The sequence below is a fragment of the Tripterygium wilfordii genome, chromosome 21 (assembly GCF_013401445.1).
Source record: "Tripterygium wilfordii isolate XIE 37 chromosome 21, ASM1340144v1, whole genome shotgun sequence".
Taxonomy (NCBI): Eukaryota; Viridiplantae; Streptophyta; class Magnoliopsida; order Celastrales; family Celastraceae; genus Tripterygium; species Tripterygium wilfordii.
Window position 1 is genome coordinate 6,061,052 of NC_052252.1, and position 16,411 is coordinate 6,077,462.

General features: G+C 37.6%; 3 protein-coding genes and 1 long non-coding RNA gene across 5 annotated transcripts; 2 read left to right on the top strand and 2 right to left on the bottom strand.

Annotated features, from left to right (window-relative positions):
- Nucleotides 1-1,272: 1,272 nt before the first annotated feature.
- LOC119988094 (ankyrin repeat domain-containing protein 13C-like) lies at nucleotides 1,273-3,934 on the top strand. The gene is made up of 2 exons (XM_038833008.1): nucleotides 1,273-2,927; nucleotides 3,328-3,934. The coding sequence occupies exons 1-2, from the start codon at nucleotides 1,545-1,547 to the stop codon at nucleotides 3,685-3,687; spliced, it is 1,743 nt and encodes a 580-aa protein (XP_038688936.1). The 5' UTR covers nucleotides 1,273-1,544; the 3' UTR covers nucleotides 3,688-3,934.
- Nucleotides 3,935-4,287: 353 nt separating this feature from the next.
- On the top strand, nucleotides 4,288-4,968 carry LOC119987660. The gene is made up of 2 exons (XR_005465498.1): nucleotides 4,288-4,391; nucleotides 4,645-4,968. It is a non-coding gene; the product is annotated as an uncharacterized LOC119987660 (long non-coding RNA).
- A 4,008-nt stretch (nucleotides 4,969-8,976) lies between these two features.
- LOC119990211 (probable beta-1,3-galactosyltransferase 2) lies at nucleotides 8,977-15,171 on the bottom strand. Of its 2 annotated transcripts, none has more exons than XM_038836089.1 (12): nucleotides 15,062-15,171; nucleotides 12,979-13,110; nucleotides 12,309-12,405; nucleotides 12,059-12,120; nucleotides 11,774-11,964; nucleotides 11,427-11,490; nucleotides 11,178-11,250; nucleotides 10,926-11,046; nucleotides 10,475-10,562; nucleotides 10,266-10,391; nucleotides 9,939-10,048; nucleotides 8,977-9,538 (listed from the first exon to the last, which is right to left on the bottom strand). In XM_038836089.1, the coding sequence occupies exons 2-12, from the start codon at nucleotides 13,086-13,088 to the stop codon at nucleotides 9,390-9,392; spliced, it is 1,191 nt and encodes a 396-aa protein (XP_038692017.1). In that variant the 5' UTR covers nucleotides 13,089-13,110; nucleotides 15,062-15,171; the 3' UTR covers nucleotides 8,977-9,389. The 2 variants fall into 2 exon arrangements, with proteins under 2 accessions (XP_038692017.1, XP_038692018.1); XM_038836090.1 differs by having other exon boundaries at nucleotides 15,066-15,154.
- On the bottom strand, nucleotides 14,912-16,411 carry LOC119990212 (ATP synthase gamma chain, chloroplastic-like). Its single transcript, XM_038836091.1, has one exon. The coding sequence runs from the start codon at nucleotides 16,263-16,265 to the stop codon at nucleotides 15,132-15,134; it is 1,134 nt and encodes a 377-aa protein (XP_038692019.1). The 5' UTR covers nucleotides 16,266-16,411; the 3' UTR covers nucleotides 14,912-15,131.

Consider the following 16,411-nt stretch of genomic DNA (forward strand, 5'->3'; position numbering starts at 1 on the left):
TAAATGAAAAAGAAGAAGAGGAATCCGGCTACTTATTCAGAGGGATTGTTGCAATAGAGCAAATGCTCAAACCAATTCTTTATTGAAGGTGTTAAGTAACCATGCACACAAATCATAGTTGAAAATAACATTTTAAGAGTTTTATTGACAAGACAAAAGAAACAGAGTGGAAACAAACAAGCAAACAAAAATTAAACCCTGAACAAAATAAACCTGACAATCAAAATGTATGTCAGTAACATGTTTACCTACACCATTATGGAACTGAAGAAAGACTGACCTGCAAATGTGTTAAAGCATTTTGGCATCGAGGCTCTGCTATAGAAGCTTCAAAGTCTATGTAAAAGAGAGTGTAAGTACCTAGCACCAGAGATAAATAAATTGTTAAAACATTGGGAACTCATGGTATGCTGGCCATTCCATCTACAGGGGAAAAAATAAATCAAATGCAATATTTTTACTTGCTACAGCCAATCTTTTTTATGATTATTGCTTTACCGTTTTGGTCAAAAAAAATTTGCATTAAAGCCAACACAATATCATGACATGGATGCAGATTGATCCCTATTCCACCATGAATTCTATGCATTATCATGTACATAATTTATGTATGCTTTTTTTTTGGTAGGTAAATAGGAGTGGGGGCTTGAACTTGGGTACACGCAATTCTCTACAACATGTTCTTATTGGAAATGAGAGTGATTACCAATACAGGTCATAAATATGTTTTGGTGAGTATTTGTGAGAATTGCAAATCACAGAAACAGCTTCTCTACAACGTGGGATTGGAACAACAACTCTTTGAGAATTCATGCTTGGTTTATGATGTATGGGCGGCAATGAGATCCTGCATATCTAAAGATTATTTGACAACTCATGTTAAAGAAAGAACAGCCTAGGCCCACTTCCATAAATGGGCAGAGGTAAGTAAGTACTAAGTAGGCTTTCTACACCATCTTTTTTTGTGTGTAGATTATACACCATTTGGTGCATCAAAAGGCTAATTGGAACAGATACAATACAAATCAGACCTTGAAGTGTATAGCTTGGATGTTTTCTTCAATTGAGAAGAATTTTCGACAGACATGGTGTAATATTTATGGAAGGAATGAAAGCTTCTTTGGAGGAAAGTAATACTTGAAAACAAAGCAAGAAGTGAGTATAAAAACAGAGGAAATAAGAATGAAAATCTGTTTTCATGGACAAGCTCCCCTCCTGTTATTAGTCGCAAAAGCAAAACAAAATGAAAAGACAAAAGAGTACCTGCTGCCTGCCTGCCTGCCTGCCATAGAAATATCCATGACTGGTCTTTGTGAGTATCCAGCAAAAGCCGCGCCAGATAGCTTGTATCTCGTCCCACTCTTCATGGCACGCTATCCGATAAAACCAAATCTTGAGCACGAAATGACGTATCTACCCCTACTGTACCGTCTCTCTCCCTTAATCCCATAACATTCCTGATTCCTTCACCAGTCCAGAGGACAAAAAAAAACATCAAGAATAGAATACGACACGCGTGCTCGGCACTGATTCTTCCATCGAAAATGGCCAAGACGTCGGCTTCCGTGACGACGTCGTTTCCGTCGATAAAGCCTGGTGACTACGTCCACAGTCCTGTCCACTACGCCGTCGCATTGGGGGATCATACTACTCTGTCACGACTTGTCTCTACCGTGCCTAAACTAGCCGATCCTGGTCAGGTTAAGACGGAGTCGGAATCACTGAGTCAGGAGAGAGTGGCAGACCAGATCTCTGCTGTCTTTGACCGACGAGATGTTCTCAACAGGGAGACACCTCTCCACCTGGCGGTACGACTCAATGACTCTTTCGCCGTGAACACACTAGCTACTGCGGGAGCGGACTCGTCTCTCCAGAACTCCTCCGGATGGAATCCTCTCCAGGAGGCTCTGTGTCGGAGAAACTCCGAAATTGCCTTGATTCTCCTCCAGCTCCATCACCGCTCAGCCTGGGCCAAGTGGCGCCGCCGCCTTCCTCGGGTGATTGCGGTGCTACGCAGGATGCGTGACTTCTACATGGAGATTTCATTCCATTTCGAGAGCTCTGTTATCCCCTTCGTTGGCAAGATTGCACCGTCTGACACGTACAAGATCTGGAAACGCGATGGTAATCTTCGTGCGGACACTTCACTAGCGGGCTTTGACGGTTTGAAAATCCAGCGGGCCGACCAGAGCTTCCTTTTCCTCGGAGACGGTGACCTGAGCCATAACGTTCCCGCTGGCTCTCTACTTGTTCTCAATCACGACAATCGCACGATTTTTGACGCGTTCGAAAACGCCGGAGCTCCAATGAGCGAGTCGGACATCGCCGGATTTTGTTCTCAGACGAGCGTGTATCGGCCAGGTATGGATGTTACAAAGGCAGAGCTGGTATCTAGAACTAACTGGAGGAGGCAAGAGAAGACGGAAAGTGTCGGCGAATGGAAAGCTAAGGTCTATGAAATCCACAATGTGGTTTTCAGTTTTAGGTCACGTAAAGTAACAAACAGGGAAAACGACGTCGCAGGGAGCGAGCAAGTGCTTCCTTTGGAGCTTGACGAAGATGATGATGGATTTCTGGTCGCAGAGAATCTGAATTTCGAAGCTCCTGATAAGAGGAGGCACAGTAGCTTTGTGAGGGAGGACAGGGAGTGGATTTCAGTAGGGAGGAAGAGTGTCGATATAATCCCCTGTTCTGCAGCTCCAGTTCCGCCGCGAAGAGCTGCGGTGGCTGTGGCACCGGCGCCGCATTGCAAGGAGAAGGAATACATAAGAAGTTTGCGGCCGTCCGTTTGGTTAACGGAGCAGTTTCCGTTAAAGACAGAGGAGTTGCTGCCGTTACTTGATATTTTGGCGAACAAAGTGAAGGCAGTGCGGAGGATGCGAGAGCTGCTCACCACCAAGTTTCCTCCGGGCACATTTCCGATTAAGGTAAGGGTAATTTCGCAAAATTTTCAAAATTGTGGGGTTTCTTGACCTTTTCTTTTCCCTTTTGGGTCTTTTGATGCTGAAGCAAACAAAGTTGCTTATGATGTGGATTGATTTGATTGGTCCTCTCTAATCCTGTGGTGATGGCTTGTGGGACCGGATGATCCAAGGTTTTCCTTTTGTTTCCAAACAAGGATTAATATGAGGGTCCCATTAATTTCCCTTGGTCCCACTTAACTGTGGAAGGGACAAGCTTGATGGCCAATCAACGGTTCAGCTTTGCTTTTTGTGAATTTCATATGACGGAGGGAGGGACCCTCGCTTGATGCAATTGATTTTGATTTTTCCAAAAAGTTCGATTAACGGTTGTGATTGACTTTTGAGGTTTTTTTTGGTGGGGCAGGTGGCTATACCGGTGGTTCCTACAGTGAGAGTGGTGGTTACATTCACAAAGTTTGTAGAACTACAACCAATTGAACAATTCTACACTCCCCTCTCAAGCCCCATCAAACAGAGCTACTCAGAAGATGATCAACACAAATCAGACACCCATTACTTATCATTCAATTCATCATCGTCATCCTCGTCGTCTTCTTCTTCTTCTTCATCGGCTTGGCTATGGCGAAACAACAGCCAGTCTGGGTCTGGGAGCAAACAGCAGCAGTTGGATCCTTTTGTTATACCAAGTGGATATAAGTGGACAAGCATTGACGACAAATCAAACAAACTGAAGAAATCCAAGTCTACCAGGAAATCCAAGTGAACCGAAATTCATAAAATGAGGATATAAAAAGGAGAAAGTGAAAAACTTATGGTAGGAATGTAGAACAGTAGAAGGAATGTTCATGAATGAAGCTGCAAGTGTTTTACATCTGAGTTTGGAAATACTGTGTAGATATTGTCCATTTCTCAATCAATTTGGTCAATTAAAGAAATTCTGTTTGTGGGGATTTGATAACATTTGCTCTGCTACTGATCGACATCAATTTTTGCTCATATTTTTTTCTCAAGTTCCTTCTTTTGTTTCCATGGTCTGAATATGAAATTTTAGGTTGCAATCCAACATCTGATTGCCATTCCAATGACAAGAACAAGTATTTTTTTTTCTCCTTGAATCTTCTTCTGTTTTTTATGTTACTAGCTTTACTGGTACCAATTCCAACTGGACTTCATATTCTGCCACAATCATTGGAAGATGGGTCAATTTCCTTTTGCAAAATAAAGGGCAGTATCAGGTAATGAAAGTGAAACCTTGTAAAACACAATAGTTTACTTAGCAGGGAAGGAACAAATGAGTTCGCAAGTTCCTTTTTAAAAAGTGTAAAAATGGGGTGAATGACAGCCCCATCCCACATGATTGGACCTTTTTATTTATTTGGCTTAAATCTCTTCCATCTCTTGATCATTTGTTCCCCTCTCACTCGGTCATCAATTCTCCATTTAAGCCCTGCCTAGTCATCTCGCAAGGTAATCTTCCTCTGTAACACACACATAAGGATTAAAATTTCCCATGCATTTGTTGTTCAAGTCTGATAGGTTACTTGAAAAGCCTTAATCTTTATCTGCTTCTGATGAAGTAGTATCAAATGAAGTCTTGGCAAGTTTTCGATCTCTTATTGTTTTAATTATGAAATCATTGTTCATCAGTTCATATCTATGATGTTTTTCACTTATGTGGGCTATCAGGGTTATTAAGTTTATGAATATGTTCCTCAAAAAGATTACAGACCATGGCTGCTGAGGCACCTAGCTGGGCTGATCAATGGGGTGCTGGAGGCATTGGAGCCATGGAAGATGACAACACTACTACCAAGCAAGACGGACACAGCAAGAAGACGGATTCTAAAAAGGGATTTGGAAAAGCCAAAGCAGCAGCATCAGTAGGAGCACAGAAGATCATCTGCGGGGCGTCCAGTGTCTTCAAATGGGTCAAGAATCTATGCCAGAAAAAAGGTTCTTCCAAATGAATATATAGATGAATTAGATCCTTTTCTTATGTATTATGCTGAATCAAGATCTTCAGATAGTCTTTATCTGTTGTTTGCTGCAAAAGTACCTTTTAGATTGAAGCTTAAACAGAACAAGCACCTTACATTCATGCACATCATCCATCATCTACAATCTTCATCTACTTCTTTCATAGAATAAAATTTTAGCTAAAATGTCATCACATCACAAACAAACCAAGTGAATTGGCATAATCATCCATAATGTGATTTTCATTCGACGATCGTTTTCACTGTCCGGATGGATCAGTTTTCATTTTGCACCATAATGTAAAGGATACCATCTTCGTCCTCGTTTTTTCACCATAAATTGCAGACATCAATGCAGCTGTAACAACAGAAGAAAATCAGAAAAACAACAAGAAATAAATATATATTGCGTCCACAAAGACAAAGATAGCCTTTCAGCACTGAGCTTGATCCGTTTCCGGTCAACTTAAACAAACTGGCCAACAGTTAAATCAGCAGGGACAATATATATTGCGTCCACGAGAGTCGCCGCAGTTTTCACTATGTAAAGAAGAGATACAATGATGTTTCAAGTAATTTAGAATAAATAGTTCTTAGAGCAACAAGGACATGCTATAATATCGAAACTGCGCCTCTACAGTCTCAAGGAAACCAAAAATTTCGTACAATCCAGGCTTGCCCAGATATGATAAGAGCAGTATATAAGACCGTGTATTCCTTAATTTAGTAACACATATTTTAAACTCGTGAGTCTTGAAAGGTCCTATAAGTCCTCTGATGGGATGAGTTTAGACTTTTAAAAACAGACGATGTCTTACAATGATAATCAAGATTGGATAAGAGAGTCTATTGGTGTTTTATAACACTAGTATCAATGTGAATCTTTGTTTCACTTAGTGGCCTCAACCCTTTCCAAATTACTTTTTTCGGTCTTTCCAAATTTTCTATTTAAATATTCAACAGTATTCTTGGTTTCACTTCGTGGATTTGACCCTATCAAATTGCTTTTTTCATTTTTCCAAAATTTCTAAATTAAATATACAACAGGACCATAGATGATTCCCCTCTAATGCATATTTCAAAAAAAATAAAATATTAGTTACAATTTTGGGGGAATCTGCAGTAAAATCAATAATTGATGAGTACAAAAAATAGTAGTCGCCTTACCTGTGTGGGTTCCATCTCCACTAATACCTTACAAGCCCTGTGCTTTGATTGCCATAGGTGGGCTGGGCAGCTCCTGTTCTGTTGAAGAAACTAGTAGTTTTGAATTCTTGTGACTTAGGAATTGATTCAAGGCAGAGAGGGTCGCATTCATTTTAGTTTTCAAACAGTTTTTCCTCTTCCAGGAGGGTTGGGGAACACTGGGAAGAGCATTTAATGCAAAATGTTTACATAGAATAAAAATTATACAAAAATATAACAACTTTACAAATGACTGTAGTTTATTATTTTATGATTTTTTAAGTTTTTTGGTAAATTTTTTTATTATTAAATTTAATTTTAAGTTGTTTAATTTTATAATTACAAGATATTTTTATACAAATAAAATTGAAATTAATATTTATTTTTTATTATATTATATATAATATTATCTTGTATAAAAAAAGATGAAAAGCAAAAGAAAAGAAAAAACAACACACTCTCTAAAATAAGTTCAACTTGAGAAGCTTGTATTAAGCTAACGGTATCACAATTTAATGGCATGTTTGGCGGAGCGATGCGGAAAACGGATCCGCTAGCGGTGCTGCTCCAATAAACGGTAGAAATATGCCAATTATTCCGCTGGCTCAAAAGAAATTCAGTGTAGTAGGAGCTTCTTTTGAGTTTTAGTTTTTTTTTAAACACATGGGTCCACTAATCGATTCCAAGATTTGTCAATTTTTTATTTTTTAAAACACAAAAACACGGGTCCCACTTCTGTAATATTGTAATATGATATTAATAGGGCATTTACGCAACGAATTTGGTTTATAATTTCTTCATCTTTTTTTTCCAATTCTCTCACTAGTTAATATTTTGTTATTAATATAAAATAACAATAACATAATAAAAATATCTATAAAAAACATAAATTAATTAAAAAACATAAAAATATAGTATTATTAACTATTTATGTTAGTCATTTTAATTTTAATTCAAAATTTTAAAATATTTATAATTTTTTATAATTTATACTTAAAATTAATTATAATAATAAATCATATTTATTAGATTAAATTTAATAACAAAATTCATTATAAAAATCGTAAAATCTGATATTATAAAGTTTAAGATAATACTTTAATTCAACAGTATTTCGGCTAACGTCAGCTTTTAGTTCGCCAAACACTTATCACACAACATATTACACAGTTTTAAGCTAAACTTTTTTCTCACATGTTTTCCGTTAACATTGAAAATCAATATTTCCGCTCTACCAAATGAACCCTTATAATCTAACGATACCACATGCTATTGGCCTCGTTTGGCGCAACTGTTGGCTTATAACTTATAAGCTAGCGCAAACGCTTTGTGGGCAACTAATTTTTTGTGAAGTGCTTTCATTGCAAATAAACTTTCTGAACAGTTTTCATGATTTTGGGCTTTTCAAACCAGATTTGCAACAAAAATATGTTTCGTAGAATATCAGCTACAAATTTAAGTCTTACCGACCAACGAGAGGACCTTCTCTTCTTTTTTCTGTCTACTTTATAGAAATTGAAATGTTGGTGGCAGAAGGCACCATACCATACCAACATACCCTCTGAAACCTCATAAATACACAAAATTGAAAGCTCATGAGGCCTCTGAGGGGTTTTGCCTCAGAGAACCTTTGGCTTTTTCCATTGTTTCTATGCTTTAAATTTAGTATACCCACCTCCTTTTTGCTGATGGGTTGGTGGCTAATTCAATGCCAGCATCTTCAAGGCCTCTTCTCTCTCTCTCTATCACTCTCATTCAAATATGAGAATCCCAAATGATATTTCTGATATCTTCACAAAATTCTTATTCCTCCACCTCTCTATATCTCTGCTGTCTTCCTATGATCATTTCTTCATCATCTGCCTGACTGACTGCCTTTGTGTGTATACATGCATATGTTTATGTCCATTTTTCAATCTTGTAGCTCTATGTTCAATTTTATATCGTTCATCTACATATATATACAAGAGGAACGAGATATTGATGCGGTTCAATCAGAGAGCAGTGCTTCTTCTAATTTGAAGTTCTATTATTTGATTGAGCCGTGCCAATATCACGTTTTTTATCAATTGCTTCTGATGCTTATCACTTCTTTTCATTGTGTCTGATGAACAGTATAATCAAAACTTCTTCTCTTCTGATTGGAGTTGAGAGTTTGTTTGGCTAGACATTCTTCTTCTGATTGGAAGCATCAGATTTTGTGTTTTTTTTTTTTTTGGGTGTGTGCAGGTTCTCCATACTCTTTGGCAATTGTTCACCAAGTCTCAACAGTGACATGATTTGCAGCTAATATCAACCCCCCATGTTGCAATGCAGGGATAATCTGTCCTTGCTCCTATACAAACTCCATAGCAGCAAGAGCCTTGTGCTCTGTTTTGTGGGTCAGGTAAGGGCATAAACTGATCTTTCTGTAGATTAGTTGCTGGTATTGTACATAAAGGTCCACTACTTTTCTCTTTTCTTTTTCTTTGACAAAAATGGTATGATTAGGTGCAAGATTCGGTTTTCTTCCTTTTTTTCTCATTATTAAGAACTTCGTTTGCAAATTCAAATCAAAGCACTTTCCAAAAGAAGCATAAGATTAGACTCATCTAGACATCTTTCGAGCACGAAGCAATAGATCAGTTGGTTATGTCTCTAGACGTAGGACGGATGCATGTTGCTAAGGTCGTGAGTATGCCATATAGGCTTTTTGACCTAATCTTACTTGTCGCCAACGTGATGCAAACTATACTAAGAGGTTTACATCCACTTAACTGTCCGAAAGGGCATGATGACTCCTCGGTTACCAAAAAAAATCAAGACATCTTTTTGGTAAGATGTGTAACTTCATGTTGTATCCCTATAATTCAACACTCTTATATACATGTAAACAAACCGTAGGAGCTATAGAGCAATAAAAACTATGGTTTCAGTAACATTCAAATGGAATCAAAGCGAACCTCATCCATGAAGAAAAGAAAAGAAGAATTCTCTGTGATCATATAATAAGAGCATAATACACATTTATGCTGCAAGATTATTATCTAAGTAGCAAGACCAAAAATTAAAAAATATATATATATATACAGTAGTGATTATGGCATCAGTGGTCATGGCCAGAGAACCTTCAATACAGCCCTCCAAGGCTCCAACCATTCAAAGAATGGATTGTTAACAGACTTTCTTGTTCTCTCACATACCTTCTGCGGCGAGGTCTCTATCTTCTCAGTCCCGTCTAAATTACAGTCATATATATATTGGCACTGCATTGATTCTCTATATCATATAGATATTGTGAAGGGAAAAAAAGTCCATGAGTATCTTAGAAGCTGGTATGCCATAGCGCATTCTTGTCCTCACCACAGTTCTCATGAACGTCCATAATCCTCTCGACAGACCGGCAAATCCCACTGCATCTCCAGTCAAATGAAGCAACACAATAGTTGCCTGCCTGAGCCCTCCCTTCACACACTGCAGGAGCAAATACCATGGAACGTTATCTGAGTGCGGACTAATAATGTATGAGCTTAGGGTCCAAATCAACAATTTACTCAATACTTCAATTGCAAAAAAAAGCACAGAAACAAGCGCTAGAGTTTACTCAGATGTTACAATTCATTCAAGCCTAATGAAGAATACTTTTCATGTACGATTCATAGACATATCCAGCTTGTTTACTAAATCTAGAATCTTAATGGTTTTGACGGATCAACTAACCCACCCAACTGAGTATATCTTTCGGTACTCGTACATAAATAACCAGATAAAAACTTGGACTGAGAAAGTTATGAAATTGGTGTGTATTCATTATTCAAAAACAAAACTGGCTTATAGCAGTATTAATAACCACCGGAAAAGTTTCTACGCTTACCTCCTTGTGTAGTGCAACAGAAACTCTTGTCGTCCACATGTTCGACATCTAAACCAATAAACCAAGATCCCAGTGAAACATCTTCATTGGCATATTTGTGCAGCAGATTCCTGTGACATCGTAACGTAAACTTACCATCAGAAGCAATCCAATTTAAAAATTTACGGATAAATTCTTAATAGATACACCTTGGAGAGCAAGGTTAAATAGTTCTGCAAGCTCTTGAACTTCAAAACTGAATGTGTCACTGTCTGCTCATCCAATTATCACAGGCTTACTCAATTCCTTCATGTTAAGCATAAAAAGTAGACTTTTGTAGAAACTTACTGATTTATCGATATATAAGTAGCCAAGTCTTTCGATATCACATATAATTGTCCAGTAGCATGACGAAAATACTTGTTTCCCACCTCACCAAATTTCCAGTATTCTGGTTCGTGGTATTTTACTCCCCTGTTACATGGAAAATACTCTTCAAAATAAGCTCTTGCGAGTATTCTGCCGAAAGAATGAATCGCAATTTGAAAACAACTCACTCCCTAGCAAGTACTGGTCCAGACTTCATGCAACCTATATAAACCCGGGGTTTATTACGGTGCTCAGCCAAAGTCCTCACAAGCGTTGCTGTCATCAATTCAAAGGAAATGAACTCAATGAGCAAAGCTGAAATACTAAGCAATAGAAAAGATAAATAGCCTATAAGGCATCATTCTTACGATTAACGCCTTGATAAAGACAATTGTCTGATTTAACACAAGCCTCTTAAGAACCGACCCAATAATTAAGTTTGATTGTTAGCTATTTCACTATTCTTCATCATTTCAAGAAGGGAAAAAAAAGAAAAAAGATATGCTAATTGATATTTCTTGGAATCTGAAAATAATCACCAACAAATGTTCCTTTAACCTCAAAAAAGGATAGATACTCATCTGAAAAGAAACTACACTATTAACGAGCTCGGAATGCAAGGAGAAGGAAGTGAAATACCTATATTTACATGAACATCATCATCAACTTTGATGTAATACTCTGCATCCCATAACTTGACAGCAGTAGCAAAATAAATCTTTGTCTTGGCTGACAATTCCAAGTAACCCTCAACATGCTCCTGCTTACAAGGAAAGAAAAGTCACAAGTGTATACCAATTAAATGTTTCTTTTGATCGACTTTCACGTGATCCAAAAGTTAATAATGAATTTTAGAGTAACAGCATCAAAGGGACGGGAAAAAAGAATAACCAGCCTCAAGAAGTCTCCGTGAACTTCTTCCTCGGATTCAACGGCTTTATCAAGAATTCCACCAGATGTAGAACTGCATAAGAAAGGCCAATGGTTACTATTCACTCAGGTTCATATCCAAAATTTCCACATTTAGCAAGTAAAGTGGCAAAACATTTATATGACCTTAGTGGGTGCAGAACATAGTATAATATATTAGGACAGCATCAACAAATCTAGTTAACATAAGTAAGGTATATAAAATATCACCTGTGACCTATGACAAAGCGAATGATTATTCCCTTTTCTTTTTCCAATTGCTTTCTTTTTTCACCTAGTCAAATGTTGGTAGTGAGAATGTATAACCATACATCTAAGACAATAATGACTTAGAATGGAACACAAATGTAAAGATAAACAACTCTGATGCACAAGGCTCCTGCAATTGGTGGGTCGAGGACATGCAGGATGTACATAGACATTACTATCATACAATATGTGGAGAGGTTGTTTTCAGGAATTGAACCTGTGACCTCTAGGTTGCACCCTTGCAACTCTACCAATGGAACACAAAGGATGTAAGCAAAATTGTATATCTATGGAACCAGTTAAACCACCTTGAGGCATCCAAGTAGCACGAAGTGAGTCTCTCCTTTTCCGGCTACTAAAAGCTGTGTTAATACCCATAACCATGAAGTATTTTCTTTTTGAATTTTCCTCGGCAGGAGAGGCACTCGACTTAATCTCATGCTTTGTCCTGACAGCAGCTAATTTCATCTCTAAACTGGAAATCTTGTTTTCCAGTGCACTGTATAAACACATGGCATGGAGTTGCAGATACAGTTTTATTTCAAAGAAGACAAAATATTACAGGTCTGAAAAGAGGCATCAACAGAACTTACTCAATGTTTTGCTGGGTACTTGCTTCTTCTCCTAGACTTTCATTCAATTTTCTCTGTAAAACCTTCAAAAGGAGGAGAAAGAAAGTAAAGATCATAACTAATATGAAGCGAAGCAGTAATATGAGGCGACAGAGTGCACGACCTGGATTTTGATGCAAGGGCATGATGCAGTTAAATTCAATGAAGTTACGAATTAAATTACAGCTCACAAACTCATCAAGTTGAATTAGGATAAATGCACAGCACTTACATGTTTTTGATTGCAGGATTCGGGTTTTGAGTTTATTTGTTGTATGTTGATACTAGATGATTTTCCATCAAGTTTAGCTTCTGGGACTGTCCACATCCTGCATAAAATTTCTTGATTAACAAAGCATGCAGAAAGTAGTAAAATTGAACCATCTTGACATTCAACTTCAACATTTTTTTTTGTCTCACACAACAGCATGGCAAATAGAGAAAATCACTTGGCGATAACCTACCCGGTTATATATCTGAACTTAGGGCATAAATAATCTCATCCGAGGTCGAGTGTTCGATTATACACTAACGCAGTTATTTCATAGTGGTTTGCGCCAGGTCTCCGCCCAACTAACCTTTCGGGTCTCGGTTACCCAAGAAAGAAAAAAATTGAAAATAGAGAACCCCATTTGGAATCAACATTCTTTAAAAAGTAAAACCAACCAGATACCACCCAAACAAACAAAAAAGAAAAAAAAACACCCATTAAAACCAGATAAATAGATACAGCCACAACAACCTCTTCAAATGTCTCTCCTAAGAGGGCAAAATCCCACCTACTCATGAAAATGACTGACACCCATTTGCAATAACAGAGAATTTAGTGAAAACAACCATCAAAATTAGCAAAATTAAAAAAAAAAACCAAAAAAAAACCAAAACCAATTAATCCGAAGTACCTGTTAGTACAGACCATTCCAGCACAGAAGCTAGCAAGGCAAAACAGAAGCGCCCAGTTCCTTGAAATGACACTCCTTGAAGTAAACTCTACTCTGTTCTTCACAGTCATTTTCTTCTATTCTCCACTCTCACTGAAATGACTCCTAAAGATAACACAATTACAGAAGTTTCACTAAACGAGAGGACAAACCTATAAAAACCCAGACTAAAGATTTGATCTTTAAGAGGAAGACAACAATTGCCACATTCTGGGCAAGACACAAAGCTCACTTCTTTTCCCTCCTTTTGGGGGGCAAGCGAGATGTGCATACAATAGAAAAATGGAGTTCCTTAACTGCCACTATTAATACTCTAATTTACATAACGCGTCCTCCTTAAGTTTTTATTAAACGCTTGTTTTTCCATAAATGCATAAGTTGAATATTAGGACAATTAACTGATATCAGTTAAAAATAAATAAAATTGTTTCAACATAAGATCCTAAATTTTCACAATTTGAGGCTGTAAAAATATGACCCATATACACATAACCATCCGTATATGTCCATATGCATTCTTGAAATCTATTATCTATTTATCTTAAATGCTGAACTCATTTGGATGGTGTGACTCTGACAGCCAGAGTGGATTAGTTGAAGCACGAGAAAGGAGGAGCAGCCACTACAAATTCACTTTACCTTATTCTTCTTCTTCAAAAGGTTCAAAAGAAAATCTTCAAAATTGTTGATTGGGGCTTCAACAAACTCTTATATGATCCATGTGGTTACTTTTACCACAATCAAAGAACACTTCTGGGCTCTTCATGTTGCAAGCAATCATGCAATGGAAAAGTTGTAGCATCATTTTTTTTAATATAGGGGAAGGGGACGGAAGGATCGACCTCGGGACCTCTATGAGATACTACATACATGAGTGTCATCTCAATTACATGGTTCTCAACTTGTAGCATTATTTGTTGTCTCACTGTATTGTAATTCTTTGTTCACATTAGTCTTATTTGACCATAAATAGGCCTCCATTTGCATTAATTATACACATTAAGAGGGATTGGATATGCTGCTTGCTATTATAAAATATCAGCCCCTCCAATTCTTTTATTTTTTTATCTCAATATTTTTTAAAATTTATCCTTTCAAAAAAAAAACAGTATAATTTATGAATATAAAGAAAAAAAATTGCTATTAAAAAAAAAAATTTTGATTTTTTTTACTCCTTTTTAACTTACACAATTACATCAATATCTCAAAACTAATCTAGCAAAGTTGCATACCATTTTATGTGTGTTAAATTGACTCAAAATCTTTTTAAGAAAAAAAAATCAGAAAAAATTATAAATATGTGTATTATAATTCCGTATAACATCACAAATTTGTGTACCCTAAATATCCAATGAATGTATAAATACAAGCAACATTTCATCTTTCATGCAAGTTAACCTAAATTTAGAGATTTGGGGGCTTTGCAATTCTACGGAATCTGGGATTTCAATATAATATTTTATTTTTTTTGAAGTGTGTCATATCACTTCATAATTGTATTTTTCTACTTCTAAAACCTTCAGACTTTTTCTGCACTATTTTTTTTTTTTTTTTTATAAACAACAGATATATACAACGAGCAGTATGGATGGCCTGAGGATCAGTACATCTTTGTCGAATTCAAGAGTTCCTGCAGCGGTTGAGGAGGGGACCCTTCCAAGTCCAACCACTGTGAACCTTCTTCCCAAACTTAGCCTTAAGCCTTAAGTTGGTTGAATTGGTTTAACCATTCAATTGCAAAATTCATTAGTATATATATAGAATCCTGGATGGTCTTATACAAGCATCCACAACCACAAACGGTTCAGACAAAACATTACCAAAATGAAGGGCAAAACTTATTATATTCATGATTAACTTCCAGCCATTATGAGAGAACCTAGAACCATATCGTGCTGCTAAGTAGACAACTTCTTATGAAATGTCAAAGCTCACAACATCTCTGCTACAATGCAAAAATTATCTTGATCTAATTCTATATATACTGTTGTTCTTAAATAAAGCATATATTTTGAATGAATTAAGGAAGCATCCACAAAATCACCTACTAAAGAAGCAGAGTAAGTAACTTGTGAGGCCTGCATGGTGTGAGGACTGTGGAGATCCACAATTCCCTAGCCTTGAGCATTGGCACCAGCAACAATCTCCAATATCTCCCCTGTAATCTTGGCCTGGCGCCGCCGATTGTATACGAGTGAGAGGTTCTTCTTCAGTTCCGTCGCATTATCAGTAGCATTGCTCATTGCACTCATCCTGGCAGCAAGTTCACTAGCTAATGATTCCTGCAATGCTCTCAAAATCTGGCTGTTTAGGTACAAAGGCAATAAGGCATCAAGAATCTGAACTGGGTCCTGCTCAAACTGCAGAATTGGTGAGAAATTATCTGTCTGAGTCCTCACTGCTTCCCTCTCAACAGTCAATTTCCCTTCTTTAGTTGTCAGTCTAAAGAACTCGTCCTCAGCAGCATCAACACAGTTTCCATTCACATCGCAGATCTCTCCCTTTGGTGATAATGGCAGCAAAGTATGGATTACTGGATCAGACTTGACCAATGACACAAACTTTGTATACAAAAGTTCAACCTTATCAACCTCTTCACTAACAAAGAGTGAAAAAACATCATCTGCAATTGTCTGAGCTTCTTTAGCTGTTGGCAATGACCCTCCTTCAAGAAACTTATCTACAGGAATATAAGGTCTCCTTAGAAAATAAGAATTACCCTTCTTTCCAACACTTATTACTGTATATTGAACACCAAGATCCTTCAATTGTGCAATCCTGGCTTCTGCTTTCTTGATGATATAATTATTGAAACCACCACAGAGACCACGGTCACCGGTGACAACCACCAACGCAACTTTCTTGACAGGCCTGACTTTGGTGAGGGGAGTATCGACATCCTCAGTCTGGAGCTGCTCATTGATGTTGTAAAGAACCTCTACAAGGGTCTCAGAGAAGGGTCTTCCATTGACAACAGCTTCTTGTGCTCTCCTCACTTTGGCAGCGGCAACAAGCTTCATGGCCTCAGTGATCTTCTGGGTATTCTTAACTGAATCGATACGATCACGAAGCTCTCGAAGACTGCACTGAATCGGAGTCGCGGAGGAGGAGGATCTGGAGGGGCTGCTGGGGAATGAATTGTAGCTGGGAAGTTGAAACTGGCTGATAGATGAACGGAAGGAGAGGGAGGAGGGGTCAGAAAGGGAGGGTTTTGAGGAAATCCACATTGTTAGACTCGAGCAAGACATGGTTTTCAGGGACTGAATTGCTCAGAGAGTAGGAGAAGAGAAGAAAGATGTGTTCTTGGTAGAGGCTTATCTTTTTCATGTGTTGTGCAGTAGTTCTGGTAAATTGGATGAAAAAGAGAAGGAATGAGTGGAGACAGAGGGAGGGA